General features: G+C 39.1%; 4 protein-coding genes across 7 annotated transcripts; 3 read left to right on the forward strand and 1 right to left on the reverse strand.

The window, feature by feature from the left end:
- The first annotated feature begins 770 nt into the window (after nucleotides 1-770).
- LOC122036568 (protein HEAT STRESS TOLERANT DWD 1-like) lies at nucleotides 771-5,457 on the forward strand. Its single transcript, XM_042595926.1, has 14 exons — nucleotides 771-889; nucleotides 979-1,056; nucleotides 1,129-1,176; nucleotides 1,296-1,402; nucleotides 1,497-1,575; nucleotides 2,543-2,719; nucleotides 2,796-2,894; nucleotides 3,236-3,404; nucleotides 3,488-3,588; nucleotides 3,685-3,824; nucleotides 3,913-3,985; nucleotides 4,735-4,847; nucleotides 4,929-5,046; nucleotides 5,138-5,457. Exons 2-14 carry the CDS (start codon nucleotides 1,009-1,011, stop codon nucleotides 5,267-5,269), a joined length of 1,404 nt encoding a protein of 467 aa, XP_042451860.1. The 5' UTR covers nucleotides 771-889; nucleotides 979-1,008; the 3' UTR covers nucleotides 5,270-5,457.
- Nucleotides 5,458-5,534: 77 nt separating this feature from the next.
- On the reverse strand, nucleotides 5,535-6,824 carry LOC122036549 (tryptamine hydroxycinnamoyltransferase 1-like). The gene has a single exon (XM_042595898.1). The coding sequence runs from the start codon at nucleotides 6,822-6,824 to the stop codon at nucleotides 5,535-5,537; it is 1,290 nt and encodes a 429-aa protein (XP_042451832.1).
- A 1,060-nt stretch (nucleotides 6,825-7,884) lies between these two features.
- Nucleotides 7,885-11,350, forward strand: LOC122036562 (histone H3-like). 2 transcript variants are annotated; one of them, XM_042595920.1, is made up of 7 exons: nucleotides 7,885-8,091; nucleotides 8,178-8,224; nucleotides 8,328-8,364; nucleotides 8,536-8,660; nucleotides 8,782-8,856; nucleotides 9,917-9,992; nucleotides 11,087-11,350. In XM_042595920.1, exons 1-7 carry the CDS (start codon nucleotides 7,995-7,997, stop codon nucleotides 11,137-11,139), a joined length of 510 nt encoding a protein of 169 aa, XP_042451854.1. In that variant the 5' UTR covers nucleotides 7,885-7,994; the 3' UTR covers nucleotides 11,140-11,350. The 2 variants fall into 2 exon arrangements, with proteins under 2 accessions (XP_042451854.1, XP_042451855.1); XM_042595921.1 differs by having other exon boundaries at nucleotides 8,331-8,364.
- A 754-nt stretch (nucleotides 11,351-12,104) lies between these two features.
- LOC122036555 (ABSCISIC ACID-INSENSITIVE 5-like protein 2) lies at nucleotides 12,105-16,897 on the forward strand. 3 transcript variants are annotated; one of them, XM_042595909.1, is made up of 5 exons: nucleotides 12,113-12,322; nucleotides 14,968-15,033; nucleotides 15,115-15,998; nucleotides 16,122-16,193; nucleotides 16,585-16,897. In XM_042595909.1, the coding sequence occupies exons 3-5, from the start codon at nucleotides 15,171-15,173 to the stop codon at nucleotides 16,660-16,662; spliced, it is 978 nt and encodes a 325-aa protein (XP_042451843.1). In that variant the 5' UTR covers nucleotides 12,113-12,322; nucleotides 14,968-15,033; nucleotides 15,115-15,170; the 3' UTR covers nucleotides 16,663-16,897. The 3 variants fall into 3 exon arrangements, with proteins under 3 accessions (XP_042451842.1, XP_042451843.1, XP_042451844.1); XM_042595908.1 differs by having other exon boundaries at nucleotides 12,105-12,322; nucleotides 14,968-15,998; XM_042595910.1 differs by lacking the exon at nucleotides 14,968-15,033 and having other exon boundaries at nucleotides 12,114-12,322.
- The last annotated feature ends 204 nt before the right edge of the window (nucleotides 16,898-17,101 follow it).

A 17,101-nucleotide genomic window follows, 5' to 3' on the forward strand; every position in this document is an offset into this window, starting at 1 on the left:
GGAGGTTTAAAACCTCTCCTTGAAGTGGGCGGTCACTTAACTCATTGTGAGAGTTTCATTTTGTTTCGTAACTCCATCTTCTTCCTCCTTGCTTTTCTTCTTCTCTCCCTCTCCTCCACCTTGGCCGAAACCTCCTTGAGTGCTAGCACACTTAAGAAGTTTTTCTCCACCTAATCGTTCGTGTGGATACACATAGAGGGGTGTTCACTTGACACCTTTGAGATCCGGTAAACCTTGGACGAGCGGGATAAGCGAAGGGCTTCGCTACAATTGTATATTTTTCTTCCATGTAGATCTAAGGTAATCTAGGATTAGAGAAACTTGTACACGAAATTACGAAATTTTATCTTCGCACGGATCCGGTGGCATGAGATTTCAGAGTTTCCATAATGCAAAAACGATTTTTGTGGCTCGAAAATCCCAACACTCAGAGGATGTCTGTAGTGGGTAAGTGGCAAAGCAACTTAATGTTAAGTCAGGAGTGGTCATTCACCCTGACCTAAACTATAATTTGAAGAGATGATAAATCAACAGAAGGAACATAATTAATTATGATTTAATCATGATCACGATCCAACTATAATTACAACAATAAAAGTTGAATGATGGGCATGTTTAAATTTTATTTATTTATTATTATTAGGAAATAATTAAATTAGCATTCGGATAAATTTGAATTTGAGAAAAAATGTTTTTATTTGCGAGTCGACAACAATAAAATTATTTGAACGATCAAATAATATAAATACGGAGTACCAAAATGAATATAAACCCAAAACCCGGAACAAAACCCTAGCCCTTCGCATTAAGCCTTGAGCCAGGCAACGCCGTCGGCTGCCGTTCTTCCTAACATCGTCCTGTTCTAGCACGGTCGCAGTCTCCTCCTCCGGTATTCGACTGTAACACCATCCTCTTCGTACACCAGCATTACTTCTTCGTTTCATTGCTCATTTGACAGGAATCTCCTGTGTTGAACAGGAATCTCTTATATCGAGTGCGGGAGACAACATGGTGCGTAGCATCAAAAGCGCCAAGAAGATCAAGAGGAAGAACAAGGTAACTCCCAACTTCAACCATTTTTGACTCCACTTTGGGTCGCATATTAAGCATAGGCCTCTTACTTTGTAGGGATCGAAAAAAGGAGAGTCTTCGTCTGTGCCCTCCGCACCGGCTAAGGTGAGACTAAAAAAAGACGATTTTTACGAATCGAATTTGGTTGTTGAAACATGCCCGATTGGAGGTCTGCCACATCAAATTTCCGTTTTGATTTTCTTTTTCCTTCATATGTTGCATAGGTTTGGCAACCTGGTGTGGATGCATTAGAAGAAGGCGAGGAGCTTCAGTTTGATCCTTCCGCTTACAATCATCTACGTGGATTTAGTATTGGCTGGCCCTGTTTGAGGTATAGTTTTAAGGAAATAAACATTGAAAGAAAATTGTTGATATAACTTTAATGTGCACTTCTCAAGTTGTTAATTCTTGCTCTGCTGGTGAAGCTTTGACATTGTCCATGATTCTCTGGGGTTGGTACGGACTGAATTTCCACATACAGTTTATGGTGTTGGCGGTACCCAGGTATTTATCCTGCTATTTCTATTTTCGAATTTCTCAATACTTAGTTTGAGTTTATTTTGTTTTCTTAAGTTCATCACTGGCAGCGGCCTAATTTGTTTATGCATATTGAAATCTAACACGTACAATCTGAATGTACTTCTAAGCTGTTAGTTGCATTTGGTGTTCTCTACTCGTAATGTGCGACCAGCAGTTTCCTAGAACTCAGTAGTTCTCATCTACTGTGATGAGCTCTGTGAGTAGTAGTATTGCTTCCTGCTAGTATCAGCATCAGCAATGCATTTCTATTCAGTACTTCTCATATATTTAGACATCAAAATGAAGAAAAAGTTACAAGTTAGAGTTCATTCATAGGTGATATTGTCACAAGCTCATGCTTAGGGACATATTACCATTTTATGTAGAACACTGAAACAACAATTGACACATAAATTGAATAGAAGAAATAGAACCAATGCATTGTGATCACTTACCTACAGCTCGCTAATTTTTTTTTTACTAGGTAAATTCTTTATCATGCTTCTACTATTTCTTTTAGAATACAAGAAATGTAATGAAATAACAAATGAGACTCCTAGTGCTTTAAATCTATAATCTTCCTGTTGTTTTCGGTGATTTATCAGATCTTACTTGTTAAACTGATGATCTCTGGAACTTAAAGTTTCTATACTGTAATTGAGTGTATAAATTCCTCCATAGATTAAGGAGGACATAGATAAATTCATTATGGCATACAGTTGCTTTTGCTTGTAGATGGGAGATTCATTTATTGATTCTGTTCAAAGAGCCCACTCTGTATTGATTTGCTTTCTTAGTTTTGGTTTTTTTTTTCAGTATTTGAACCACCTTTTATATGGGCCTAATATTCTTCCACGTTTTGTTTAGGCATGAGAAAAGATATGAATTAACTGATGAATACATGGACCTCTAACCATATCTGATTTATTTTGTCTGTCTGTCTTCATGATAGGCTAAGGAAGCATCATGGAATTATATTGGGATTTTCAAAATTACAAACATATCCGGAAAGAAGCGTGAGCTAGTTCCTGCTTCAACTGAAGGTGATGATGATATGGATAGTGAGAGTAGTAGTGATGAAGACGATGATGAAGACGAGAATGGTGAAGCTTCACAGCCTGTTCTACATGTTAGTCTTCCATTTGTGCATTCTTGTTTTTTTTCTTCACACTTCAAATAATAAATGTTAATTCATTCCATAATAGTTGCATAAGGTGGCTCACCAAGGGGGAGTAAACCGTATACGCTCAATGATTCAAAAACCTCATATATGTGCTACATGGGGTGATACTGGTCATGTTCAGGTTAGTGATTCTTTGATCATTCTGATTCTTGATTAAATACTCGCATAATATTTACCACGATTAGTCCACAAATCCAAAAGTTGATGACAGCTCTCACCTAGTATTTTGAAAGCAACCTAAATTTCATTGTCACATGGCTTGCATACTTCCTGTAGAACCATGTAATTTAAATTGGTAAAGATAGGAGTGCTCGAAAGCAACTTAGATAAATTTGATGGCAGGCTCTGTATGTAAATCTAACGACTAGCCGTATAACTGACATTTGCCATCGAAGTGATATGTATACCTACAACTAACTTTTTTGTAACTTTTTCTCCAAACTGTTTTCCATTTCATCGCAGGTTTGGGACATCAGTTCACATTTGAATGATCTAGCTGAATCTGTGTCCAGCTCAACTGTTGGAGGTGATAACATACATCGTCTGTCTCCTCTTGTAAAATTTGGTGGTCACAAGGATGAGGGCTATGCTATTGACTGGAGTCCTACTGTTCCTGGAAGACTCGTCTCTGGTAAATACTATTTTTTTGGGTGGTTTAACTAACTATTAATGTTTTATAAAATATACCTTTTCATTAGCTATTTTTGCTTGAAGGTGATTGCAACAGTTGTATTCACTTATGGGAACCTTCTGAAACATGGAACGTCGATGCCACTCCCTTTGCTGGGCATACTGCTAGTGTGGAGGATCTACAAGTAGTTTTATAGATCACTTGCATATGCTGACATGAAAGACATTTTGATTCGTACATATATTTGTTCCTAACAAAAGCATTCTTGCTAATTTTGTAGTGGAGTCCAACGGAACCTGATGTTTTTGCTTCATGTTCGGTGGATGGAACTGTAGCAATATGGGATACCAGACTTGGAAAATCGCCCGCACTTTCAGTAAAGGCGCACAACATTGATGTTAATGTTATATCATGGAATCGGTATATATTTACCGTGCGATAAGGCTTCTGCTTGCGCTTCAACTTCTAATTATGATTTTCTTTGCATATATTGTTGAATCTTAAATAGGCTGGCAAGCTGTATGATTGCTTCTGGAGCTGATGATGGTACATTCTCCATCCGTGATCTTAGACTGATCAAGGTAATGAATCAATGATAATCATTATTGTCTATTTCCGTCTTACTTTCACCTTATATTCTAGATTACTATAAACATATGTTGGAATCTTCCTACTTTCCGGACAATGGAAATTAAATTAAATTAAGGACGGATTAATGTGAGCATGGTAGAGAACTGTCAGTTCAGTCTAGAATTTTGCATTCAAAGCAATTTCTTCCAATGGAAGAAGCTTTTCGCCAAACAACTGGGTAGGAGGTGAAACATAAGATTTAGTTATGCCTTGTTTGTGTTAGAAATTTTTCTGAAAACTTCTGTTGTTGCTTAGAAAATAGAATTTAAAAGTTGTAAGCAAATACTTCTTTGACACATTTAAATATATTAGAGGTGGATGATACGATAAATATATACTTTTTACTGTACCTTACTTTCTAAAATCTAAAAACACCTTATATTAAAACTAAATTCCTTATTCTTAATTGTTTTTTTTCTTAATTGCTTATGTACCTTGTCTAGATACACATTACTGGTTGTTTTTATCCTATAGACTTTCCTTATCCTCAATGGTTGCAACAATAATAGTTTGCGCTTCCAAGCTGATTCTTTTTGATCAAGATGTTCTTTGTATGCAATTGGATCATCTATTCCGATTGCCATCAGATTCATGTCTATCAGTGGCGTTGCTCAGATGCTTAAAACACTCGCCGATCATTTTCTAGCACTATATATGTCGAAAATTGGCTATTGTTAACATTATTCTTTCCACTGCACAGGGTGACTCACTGGTAGCACATTTTGAGTATCACAAGCAACCCATAACATCCATCGAATGGTGTCCACATGAAGCGTCTACTCTGGCTGTTTCGTCTGCCGACAATCAGTTGACGTGAGTGTTCATCTTCAAATGCGAAGTTTTGTATCTTGTCATACTCTTTACCCGCGGTGTTTAACCGTTCTTATGAAACAGGATATGGGATCTTTCACTAGAAAGGGACGAAGAGGAGGAAACAGAATTCAAAGCCAAGCTGAAGGAGCAAGCAAGCGCGCCGCAGGACTTGCCTCCACAGCTTCTTTTCGTTCATCAGGTATCAAACTGCATGCCCCCCATCTTTGCTGATGTTCATATTGCGAGAACCATTCGAGAGACCTCATTGTTTCTTCTGTGCGAATGGACAGGGTCAAAAGGACCCGAAGGAGCTGCATTGGCACACACAGATTCCGGGAATGATCATGTCGACCGCCATTGATGGCTTCAATGTTTTGATGCCTGCAAATATCGAAAATGTTCTTCCTCCAGCTGATGCATAATCTACGAGGCAACAAGTAGAATCTATTGAGCTATTGAAATCGGTGTCTTAATATGTTGTGATAATAAATTTAGTATCTTGGAGCACTGCATCTTTCTCTGAAGCAGCATTTTCCGTCGATTAAGTTTGTCACTAATTTTATATCGAATAATAATGGTAAAAAAAAGAAATTCCAATAATTTAAAAATATTATTATGGTTTTTGAAAACATTTTCACTGTAATTTATTGCTCGTACGTGAACGGCCGTTAGACGTAACACAGTCGGTTAATCTAGTGAATGCGATATCTTCCTCAGCTCCGCCGCGTGCTCCTCCAGTAACGTCACCACGGCGTTGACTCCTCCCCCGCCCTCCACGGCCGGCAGAAATATCACCAGCCCCTCCCACGGCAGCCACGTCGGCAGGAAGCCGCACAGCTTCCCTCCGCTGCCGAAATCAACCTCCTCGAAGCCAAATCTGAGCCAGCTGTCCACCTCCAGCTCCGGCGACAGCACGTTCCCCTCGTTCGCGTCATACACCGGCACCAGTTCCTCCCTCCCCTGTTTCCTGAGCACTTCACCGAAGTCCACCACCGACTGGAAGTACCTGCCGTCCACCTTCCTTATCGCCTCGTGCACCACCTCCGCTGCTCGCTCTGTGCCGCCCTCCACCAGCTTCCGCGCCGCCGTGGCTGGGTACGCGTTCAGCACCAGATTCCCGAAGAACTCATTCGGCACCGGCGGCCGCATCCGCTGCCTTCCGTTCACTGTCACCCGCATCATTGTCTTGACGTCTTCCTCGAGGCCCCGCGCCGCCGTGATCTGGCGCCACAGGTGCCCCAGCAGCGTCTCGAACGTCGTCAGCTTCTTGTTTCTCATCTCTGCTTTGAGCTTGGCGAGGAACTCGCCGGTGTAGTGGAGGAGCACGTTGGTGATGCGGCTGGGGTCGACGCTGTTACGGTACGACTCGGCGAAGTCCTTGATGCATCCGTCGCTCACGAACTCGACGTCCCAGTGGTCGAACTCGCACGCCGGCGGGGAGCGAGGCCGGAGCCAGGACCGGTCATGGAGCGGCGGCGGGATGGGCGCTCCGCGCGCGGCGCGGCCCCAGGCCGCGAAAAAGGCCCCCATGGACTGGCCGTCGGCGATGCGGTGGTGCGCGGTGGCGGCGGCCACCAGGCCGCCGCACGGGAAGCGGTTGAGCTGGATCTGAAGCACGTGGCGGGCGGGACCGTCCGTGGGCGGGTGGAGGAGGAGGAAGTCAGGGGTCGGTTTGAAGGGGAGAATATCCGCTAGCTCGACGCCGTCGACGGTGGCCTCGACGACGAGGGCGCCGGAGCCAGGGAGGATGAGGTGGGTGGGGGAGAGGCGCGCGGTGAGGAGGGGGAAGTGCAAAAGGGCGTTGGAGAGCGCATGGATTAGCTGGTGGTTGGATGGGACGGGGGCGGAGAAGGCGAACAGGACGGCGATGTTGATGTTGGACGCGAAGCGGTCGAAGATGGTAAGCGGTATTTCCCGGGAATCGCCGGCGCCGGCGGGGTGGTTCAAGACGGTGGTTCGCTGCACCTGGACTTCCATGCCGAGCTCAGCCTCTATCTGGGCCTTCGACCTTTACGTGCTATTTATAGCAAGCGCACAGCAGTCACAAATGTAGCGTGCGACTGCCACGTCAGACCATGCAGTCAGCGTGGCTTAAATCAGAAACGCTATTTTTCAAAATACCACCCAATAGTTATAAATTTGCCAAAATACTTTTCCCATTTTCAATTAATATCTCTCTTGTCCATTGGCCCAAGGCACTTAGGCACATTCCTCTAACCAGTCCAAACGAAGGAGTAGGTTGGAGATCGCATGACCGCTCCCAATTGCAAACTTGCAATTTACAATTTTTTGGGTAGTATTGTACAAGTTTTTTAGGGTCAATTTTGCATGCATGGTTGGTCGATGCACGTACGTGGAGGCATAATGAGGAATATATATCGCGCAGTGACATTTGTCCTCCGGCGTTGACTTTTAAGTCAAACTTAACGACTTTGTGCTGTGCATCACATTGCGCGAGAAGATAGATAGATAAGGATAAAAATTTAAAAAATACCTATCTTTGATTTATTATTAAAAATAAATTACCTTTTACTTTTCATAACTCTAATATAGCAATTATAGTTCACGAAATATAGATATTTTCATTGATTAATATTAGACAACATGAGTAGATCATATTATAATGCGATTCATAAATAATTTTTTTGATTAATATTATATTATAGTAATTAGAGGATTAATACTAATTATAAATGCATGTTCTCGTGCAAGCACTGTACGTAATGGTGAGGTGGATTTTCTTTAGGGAAAATCAAAAGGTTATATTATTATTAAATAGCGTACATTTTTAAAAGTATTAAAAGATTGTATTTCAAAAATATAGGAGGCCTAATTTGATTGAGTAAATTGCCGCCTATTTATTTATTTAATTATTTTTTCTTTGGTTCGCCCGAACCGGGTTCTCCTAGCTCGCCGGCCCATTTTTGAAATTTTAGCGGCATTTACCATTTTAGCTCGGTACGAACACTGCATCAAATCTGGTCCGCCCATTGTCGCTTTAAGATTCGCAATACGAACGGTCGGATATCTCCTTTCTCTTCCCCAAAAATGGAGGACGACGAAAACGGCAAAACCCTTCATTCCTTTGCCCTCCTCTCCGCGGTGGCGTCCTTCCTCTCGCATCTCCCTCTCTAATCCCTTCTTGCCATGGCGAGGACGAAGCACGTCTCCAACCGATCCGCCGGTCGCCCTCGGAAGCGTCTCCAGTTCACTGGGTCTCCCGTCGCCCGGCGGAAAGCGGCAGGTTTTCCAGTTCACCGTTCATTATGTATTTGCGTTGATTTCGTTTAACTTCTTACATCTTTCGTTACTTTCTCTTCCTGTTGACAGCTAGTGCGACCGCGACCGCGGCCGAGACCCCATCTCGTTCTGCTCCTGTATGCTTCGAACTGTTCTTTGTTTTTTACTCCATACGTTTTTTTTTTCCCATGGATTTTAGCTTTTATTTCGTTGTCTGTGTTTGTGGTTGTTCAACGAAAGAAGGGCACGAAGGCCAGCTCGGAGGATGCGGATCAAGGTTCTCACTTTTTTTTTTTTACTTAATTTGATCTGAGAGCCCTCCATCTTTTTCCCATTGGAGGTCATCCTCTATATTCGTTTGATTGTAACATTTACTTTGAAAAATAAATTATTTTTTTACTTGAACGATAAAGTCACATATTTTTCCTTAAAATGTGAACGGATTTAGGGACGCAGAGGAAGACTGAGAAGCGGGGTCGCCGATTTAGACCTGGAGTAGTGGCCCTTCGAGAGATTAGGAAGCTTCAGAAGTCGACAAAGCTGCTAATTCCTTTTGCTCCGTTTGCCAGACTTGTGCGTGCCATCAAAATACATTTAGGAGACTGTTATTAGCTGCTCTTTTGTGGATTTGTGATTTGAGGTTCGTTTAAGGCTGTTGAGTTTTGCTTCTCATGATGTCTGTTATTGTATATAGGTTAGGGAGATCACTGGTTTTTATTCTAGGGAAGTAACTAGGTGGACTCCTGATGCTATGCTTGCACTTCAAGAGGTATTTAGTCAGATTTTGTAGATACTTTTACCTTAAATGATTGATTGAAACTTAATTATTATAAATGTGGTTTTATTTCATGTTACAAAGACCAGTCAAACAGCAAGGAATAGAAAAAGAAGTAAATTGCCTCCAAATTGAACCTACTTATATTTGGCCATGTCTTGGTTAACAATCAATCAAGCTAATTCATTTACATCCTATTGGAGTTATAAAAACCAAAAGGATAATTAGGGGAGTTGGGGCATGTGCCTATTATGGCTTTTCATGTATGATTCAAGGCGAAACTCATTCTACTCTAGGGAAATACCTTTTCTTTTGTGATTCTATCACTCGGTCTCTATTTTCTTTTTACATGAGGATCATGTTGGGAACTATGCTAGAATAAAGAATGGGTGCTAAAGATGGCAGATTTGGCTAAGCATGGGTGGCTTAGTACCTTATATTTTTAGGTTTCTGCTTGAAGTAGCCCTTTAAGCCAAATTCAAAACCCAGTTTAGTTTCTATATTATCTTTTGCTCGTTCTTTCTTTCTTTCTTTTCCTTTTTGAAAAATATATAACTAGGGGTTCTATTTCTGTCTTTGCCTATTTCCTAGTTAGATAATATGCCTATTTAGTTCTTTCACATTAGTATGTAAACTGGAGGTGATATCTGCATTCTTTTGGGAAAACAGATGCTGTTGGTGCGCTTTGATCTTATCAAACTTTCCAATTGTCTTTTGCATAAAAATTTATTATTATTATTTTTATATAAGCTATACATATATATATATATATATATTTAATTTCTATGAGATACATTTTCAATTGAAAACGTAGATTATATTTTCCAAGCAAACACACATACAAATATATGGAGATTATTTTTTTTCCAAATAAACACGCATAAATGTATCGACTAATAACAGTTTCAGAACTAGATAATATTTTCTTCTCAGCTGGACTTATATGCAACTTTGGCCCTTTTGTCTCCTTTCACTCTATGAGAAGTTATGAAATTATTATAACAACTTTGTTTTATGAATATGTTTTTCTTATTAATTGTTCAAATTATTGTAGGCAGCAGAATGCCACTTACAGGCCATGTTTGAAGACGCATACCTATGTTCACTGCACTCAAAACGTGTTACTCTTAGTAAGTTATATTATCAAGTATTAGACTATGCTTCATCTCATTTCTACCATATAAGATGAAAATTTTCATTCTAGAAAATGAAAAAATATATAACTTTTCATAAATGATTTTTTATATCATCCAAGTAGGATGTTTCCTTAGATTTGTTTGATTTTTAGCAACGCCGAAGGAATGTAGTTGGGTAAGTCCAAATGAAAGTTTGTTCTACACTTCTACTAGTATGTTCTCAAATCTCAAAGTACCATCAAAATGGCGATTGTGGTTTTTTGTATGGTTGAATTTATGAAACCTCAATATGCATGTGCCAACTAATAAGAGGATGGATGATCAATTAAAAGTCCATGTGTTCAGCCTATTAATAAATTTGCATTCCATTTAGTCTAAATAAGTTCCATTAACTTGTTAGGCTCGACTAGTCCCTTATATATTTAAAGATATTTTTTTAGATTGTTTTAGGCATCTAAGCCACATAAATTCTCTCTTAGCCCATAGCTTTTCATGCTACAATTTCCCTCTCTTAAGATTCTAGAAGTGGCATGCACACCTAACCTATAGTAGCTCCAACCATCACAAGACTGGCTCTAATACCATTCATAACAAGATTCCAATCAGCCGAGAGATTTCTTTCACTTGTTAAGGCCAACTACTAACATAAAATACTCGTTCTTCTGATGACAGTTCACTCATCCAAGTCTAATAAGCCCATCGCATTATCCCACAACTCCACATGTAGGATTAAACGGAGTTGTCGCATTTAGTATATATACAATATTATAATAGTTTCAATGAAGTTGACTAGTTGAAGTAGGAGATTTGGTGGCCTAATTAAGTCATGCTTGGTGTAGAAATTATATAATTAACATTTATGTGCACAAGTAATTCCCTAGTAAAACGAGTTTCACAATTTTTCTAGAACTAGTTATAAAGTGATTGCATTGTTGTATACGATTATTCAGGTACCAATGGAATAAGCAAAGGCTCAAAACTCATTACGTTCTATTTAATTACTGATAGTTATTTAATTGAAGAAGTAATTCTCCTTCCTTTTAGTTTTGCTCTGGTCTCCTTATGGGTTTTCTCGTATTTGGTTGCAGTGCAAAAAGATATACAGTTAGCTAGGCGCATAGGAGGAAGGCGGCACTGGTGATATAGGCCATTGATGGAACTGTGTATTCTTGTTTGAGCAAGTGGCGTTGTGTAGCTCTTCGAGCAGCCTTTGCTCCAAATGATTTCCGATACATTGTAAATGTAGCTGATGTGTATTTGCAGGAGCACTGCATTGAATTCACATACTGAAACTTCTAATTATCGATTCATCTATCTACGAGTTAGCCATTGAGGACTGTTGCAAGGTGAAACTTCCCATCAAACATTGGCTAATTATACTCTCAAATGGCCTCACCGATGGTTTAATTGATCTCTTTGTGGTTTAGTTTTTGCCTTTTATGGTTCCATTCTTTTTCAAGTTCTCCTTGTCTTGCTCTTCTTTTACTTAAAAATGCAAATGCCAACTAAATTAGATTTCCCATTTTTTTTTTTTTGGATATTTTTAGGATCAACTTGTTGAGTGAAGGCGAAGAAGAATGGTGCCTTTCCTCTTCTGAAAATATCGTAGCACCAAGGGGTTAAGCTTTAAAGATGCTCGATTCAATTATCGACTATTGGTGTTTTATTAGTGAAGTATTTTACATGTCAACTTTGAATAGTTGAGATAAACAATAATCATACATGGTTGGAATATGGATAATAATTTTGAATAGTGAAGTTGGAGAAGTCTTAATTATATGAAATTGATGTGTCATGTACTATTTTTATTATTTCCTTTACATTTATATTTTTTCTCTCTCCAAATAAATAAAAGATTAAAAGAGGAAGAGGAAAAAATAATAGTAATTTATTGATTTACTCTAACTTTTATAAATATTGAAATTATATATATATATCTCTGCATAAGTAGCTGGATTTATTATTTTTTAATTAAACTTTGCTTGCAAACTGTGACCGATCAATCGAGAAGAAAAATAACCCATCCGGTTGGATTTAGCAGGCGGTTCACAGTCCGAGTGGACCGAGTGGTTTCCTTTACTTCTTACCAAAGCGAAGAACAAAATAAAATCTTTTATTTTCTCGTTTTTTTTTTGTTTTTCAAAATAGAATCTGCAGGACAACGCCTCTCTCTCTCTCTCTCTTCTTTCTCACGAAGATCTCGTATCTCTCTGTCTTCCATCTCCTCTCCGATCTCCTCCATGAATTCGTAGCGGAGAAGCCAACTGACGAGCAGATCTCCTTGTTCAATGCCGCCTTCGCCTGTTCGCTTTCAAATGGAGACGGTTTGTTCCCTACGAATCCCTCCCCCCACCTGTTTAGCTCGTTGGTTCGCTTCCCATCTTCGTTGCCCCCATTTTTGATCTAGGGGAAATTGGTCCTTTTGGCTATTCCACTCGTCCTGTTCATTAATTACTGTTTTATTTGGTTCGTACCGTCGATGTACATTTTTCATCGACCACCATTTGGTCGTTTACTTGCTTAGATCTGTCTAGTTTTATGTCGTCTTTATGTGCACTGCAATTTGTTTCACCGGTAGGACTTACTGGACCTTGAGATTTTGGGGTTTCATGCTGAGGTACTCATTTGTGGACGTAGAAGTTTTTTTCTTAAGGAAATGACTGATAGTGTTCTGTGTTGCCATACGATCTGAATCTAGGATTATCGTTGCGCATGTTTTCTTGTGAATTTAGATGTGAGGATTCACATAGGTGAGTATAATCTTTGGTATTTTACACCCCTCTAACGACTCGGAACCATAAAATGTCTGTGGTCTCCAAGTCTGGAATAGCTTTTGTATATTGATTGAATACTTTGATGACGTCTACAGACTGCAAGAGTGACAGGATTGGTGCTTCATGTTAACGTCCAATGTTAGAAAACTATTTCTGTGAGATGACTGGATTTCCTGTGCTGGCATTAACAAAAGTTAGTGGGTCAAGTTTTTCATCAGTTGATTGATTGGCCATTTTGAGTTCTGGAGAAATTTCTTGTTTGTTTTTGCTGTACAAACAAATTAGCAACAAGAGGAAGGTTGAGATTGTAATTGTTGAAGGATATGAAAAGAATGAATGTTCAAATCAATGATTCAATTTTAAATTGCCAAAGGATAATAAGACATAAAGAAATTTGCAAAGTAGAGGCTCTTATGGACAAGAGCACAACCAATCATTGTCTCCAAGTGCCATATTGATGAATCTGAATTGCATTCAAACCAAAGTTTTGATTTGTTTCTATACATCTCGAAAGAACCCTTTTACTGAACTGAACTACAATTGAACGTAAAGAGATAGGGTAACCAATCTTTTGTGACTTGCTCTTTCATAATGTTGCAAATCTTCCTCATCAATTAAACCTAGCCAACAAACTAGTGACTTGCTAGGAAAGGGACTAACTGGATGCTCCAAACGCTATAAATGGAGATTTGGCTAACTCTATGGATTTATCTGTTCTTTGAGTTTATCTCAACTCAAGGATGTTTAACGATGTCCTGTACACTCAAGGGTATAGAGACACCTCTAAAGAACCTAAGTGAAGCCTAGTGAAACAAAGTGGCTTCTTTTGACATTCTCAACCCTTGCTTTATGCTTCAAATTTTAAGTATTAGGGAAAAGATATGTTGAGCCTTAAAAGGTAGAACAAGTATATTTTTAGAAACTAGTGTAAGCTATAAGTTTGGAGTACAAAAAACCTTACAGAAAAGTGTAGGACTGTACGTGGACCCAAGTATTTGAGGTGCAGCAGGATCTTGCTTTAGTGTTGTCATCACTAGATTCTTAGGTACCTTGCAGCATTTGTTAGAAAATATATGGTTTAGTTTGTAATCAGCATTAGTAAAAAAACAGGAAGGACTGATTTGTATTATCTATTAATGAATTTCTCAGAAAGTGAAGGAAATGTGGGTTTGCTTATTGAATCTTAAAGAGAAGTTGGAAACTTAAAATATGATCTTTGCATGAAAATTGTGTTTACTTTAGTAGCATTTTTCTCTAACCTCATAGTGTAGTTATGAAGTGTGTGGTAGAATTTCACTTCTTTCCTAATCGTGTTACTTTGAATCAGTAGCAATTCCTAACCTTGTGCTAGTTTGAATCACTAGGCAGATAGGAGAGTAGGTAATTTGTGTCTACTTCCTCTAACAGACCTCACTAATGGCACCCATGTATTCCTACTCTTTTTATGCGAATGGGGGGTTGCCTTTTGGGGGACTTCCCATGCCATTGTCCAATGAAACATTCCCTTGCTATCCACTTCCCAGTGCAATGTTGCATTCAATTGCTGAATGGAGTGGACTTATTCTTGCCAAAGTGAATGGATCAATGCTGACATTTGGTCCTTATATTTCTTCTGAACAATGAATTCTGTGGAGATCGAAATGATTAATTTGAAGGAATTAGATCAAAGGTAAGCATTTTTTTTAGTCCCGGGAAAGGCAGGTGTTTTTTTTATAGAAAAGATAGCTTCTTTTTTCTTGTGTATTTGTGTGTTCATGCTCGCAACATATATGATTGATGAACACTCCATTTCTGCCTTTGCATTTTATTTGTTTATTTATTTATTGTTTGAGTCATTCCATCCTTCACTCCTAATCTCTTATTTTGCATAGTGTGTGACAGAACTTCATATCCCTATTTTTCTTATGTAGATATTTTTTTTTTTCATTTCTAATATGATAAATGGTTGAAATTTAAAAGACCCCAGCTTGTAGTTTTTTCGCTTTCAGAATCAAGATCGAGTTCGGTTGATGAAAATGGTAATCTTGTGGCACTGTTTGCATGTGAGAGTATTTCCTTTTGTTTATTGGGTCGGTATTTATGAGATAATATTTGACCTGCTTTGTGTTTTAATTTCTATAGAATCTATTATCGATTAAACTTGTTGATCAAATCCAGAGTCTTTCTATGATCTTTGTTATCTTTTGCGTTGGCAGAGTGTGAGACAGATAGTTTGGTGAAATTTCCTGTTCCTGTGAGATAATAAAGCACTAATAAGAAGAGTGGGAATTCTTTTGCCATGATTCTAAGTTCTCTACTCCTTTGTTTTATTGCTGCTCAAGAATTTGCATGTGGGTTTTTAGCCTAAGGTTTTGGCCACCGATATCTCTTGCTAAAGAATCTAGTGGATGGGAACACAATGGCAGCAGAAAGAGATGGGGGCAGTGACAGCCAGCATTACCAGATACAAAGCCTTTCTAGGCAAGGATCACTTTACAATTTGACTCTCAATGAAGTCCAGAACCACATAGGGGAGCCTCTTCTTAGCATGAACCTAGATGACCTCCTCAAGACTGTGTTTGCGAGCGAGGCTAATCAGTTATCTGGTGCTGAGGTTGATATGCCAGCTGATCAACATGCACCCACTTCTGGTCTCCTTCGTCAGGGTAGCATTACCATGCCATGCGAGTTAAGCAAAAAGACAGTAGATGAAGTGTGGAGGGACATTCAGCAGGAGCAGAAGAATGTTGAGGTACAGAGATTAGGTAGTGAGAAGCGGCCTACTCTTGGTGAAATGACGCTAGAGGTTTTTCTAGTAAAGGCTGGTGTGGTTGCGGACATCCTTGATAAAGATGGACAGGAATTGATGGGGGATGTAGATCCATTGGGAAATATTGATCCGTTGCCGGACACACAGAATTTTACACGAGGAACAGGTTGGTTGCAGCAATTTCAACCGATGGCTAGTATGGACAAGCAGATGCATGGGCAACAAAGCATGATGGGCACTCATGTATCAAATCGATTACTTCCTCATCCAAGTAATACTGGAACTATGTTTGAGGCAATGTTTCCTGAAGGTCAGATAAACATATCATCGTCAACACTAGGTGTTTTTCCTGATTCTCAAACACCAGGTAGGAAACGTGGTGCTTCAGAAGAAATCGTGGACAAATTAGCCGAGAGGAGACAGAAAAGGATGATAAAAAATCGGGAGTCTGCTGCACGTTCGAGAGCAAGGAAACAGGTCAGTTCCTACTTATTGCCCCATTAAACTTTCTTCCCCGTCAATATCTTCGCAAGTTACAATTAGTAATTCAGTTCATAAGGGAATCACCATAATCTGGAATCCGCTATGTTTTTATGCTAGGCATACACTAATGAGCTGGAGAACAAGGTTTCTGGCCTAGAAGAAGAGAATGAGAGGTTAAAAAAACTAAAGGTAGACTCATCTTCATGTATCATGAATTGAATATCTTTCCTTGTTTTGATTTGTTATGATCAGTTATCAGTGGTTTAATTTACTGATTTATGCCTTGTTGAATGAATTTCAGTGAGCTCTTTCAATAACTTGATTTCACTTAAATAAGAGAGTTATTGGAGCACTAAGGTTAAATTTGTATGCCCTTTTGACATCTTAACATGATGATAGATTTATATATCATTCTTCTTGTACTGTCAGATCATTTCGTCAAACAACTTGATGATCAATAGTATTTTATGCCAAAATTATGCCAAAATGACGCAGAAGATACACCTCAAATGAGAGAAAAAATTGTGTAATTCTGAGTCCATAATGCTGCAGAAAACTTATTTTTCTTGTACCTTTTCAGGAGCTGGACGAGTTTGTGTTCTCGCTTCCTCGGGAACCGAGGTATCAACTTCGTCGAACTAGCTCTGCTCCGCTTTAACTTAATTGTAAATCAGATACTTATGCAGACGTTGTAGTTCTGAATAGGCAACCCTAGGTATTGCTCTATCTTGCCTTCTCAGAGTTAGGTTCTGTTCCCTTGTAAATCTGCTTGCTTTATAAGTTAATGTGTAAATTTCACAACCTAGGTATCTTTTTCTTCCTTCATGTCCATAGTCCTATAGTAACTTTGTAATGTAAAATGTGAGGTTTTGTAGCACAACTCTTGTACTCTAGATATTTGCCTGTGGAGTTGTTGTGAACAATTGTTGTTCTCTGAAGTCGTTACCTTAGCGGGCCTCTAGGACACTTTTTGAAAGATGATAAATCACAGGGATACTTGTCTTAACGTAGGTGCCTTTGCATGGGAGAGACTAAACACCTAATAAAATATTTTATATCCGTTGAAATTGATCATTTATTAAGTAATCGCATACCAA

This window comes from Zingiber officinale, unplaced genomic scaffold, assembly GCF_018446385.1.
Source record: "Zingiber officinale cultivar Zhangliang unplaced genomic scaffold, Zo_v1.1 ctg174, whole genome shotgun sequence".
Classification (NCBI taxonomy): domain Eukaryota; kingdom Viridiplantae; phylum Streptophyta; class Magnoliopsida; order Zingiberales; family Zingiberaceae; genus Zingiber; species Zingiber officinale.

Coding starts and splice junctions, on each gene's coding strand:
- LOC122036568 (XM_042595926.1), top strand. CDS start 1,009: ATGGTGCGTAGCATCAAAAGCGCCAAGAAGATCAAGAGGAAGAACAAG. Junction 1,576..2,542: donor ATGGTGTTGGCGGTACCCAG/GTATTTATCCTG, acceptor TCTTCATGATAG/GCTAAGGAAGCATCATGGAA. Junction 3,825..3,912: donor AATGTTATATCATGGAATCG/GTATATATTTAC, acceptor AATCTTAAATAG/GCTGGCAAGCTGTATGATTG.
- LOC122036549 (XM_042595898.1), bottom strand. CDS start 6,824: ATGGAAGTCCAGGTGCAGCGAACCACCGTCTTGAACCACCCCGCCGGC.
- LOC122036562 (XM_042595920.1), top strand. CDS start 7,995: ATGGCGAGGACGAAGCACGTCTCCAACCGATCCGCCGGTCGCCCTCGG. Junction 8,092..8,177: donor CGCCCGGCGGAAAGCGGCAG/GTTTTCCAGTTC, acceptor TCCTGTTGACAG/CTAGTGCGACCGCGACCGCG. Junction 8,661..8,781: donor TTGCTCCGTTTGCCAGACTT/GTGCGTGCCATC, acceptor TATTGTATATAG/GTTAGGGAGATCACTGGTTT.
- LOC122036555 (XM_042595908.1), top strand. CDS start 15,171: ATGGCAGCAGAAAGAGATGGGGGCAGTGACAGCCAGCATTACCAGATA. Junction 15,999..16,121: donor GTTCGAGAGCAAGGAAACAG/GTCAGTTCCTAC, acceptor TTTTTATGCTAG/GCATACACTAATGAGCTGGA. Junction 16,194..16,584: donor AGAGGTTAAAAAAACTAAAG/GTAGACTCATCT, acceptor GTACCTTTTCAG/GAGCTGGACGAGTTTGTGTT.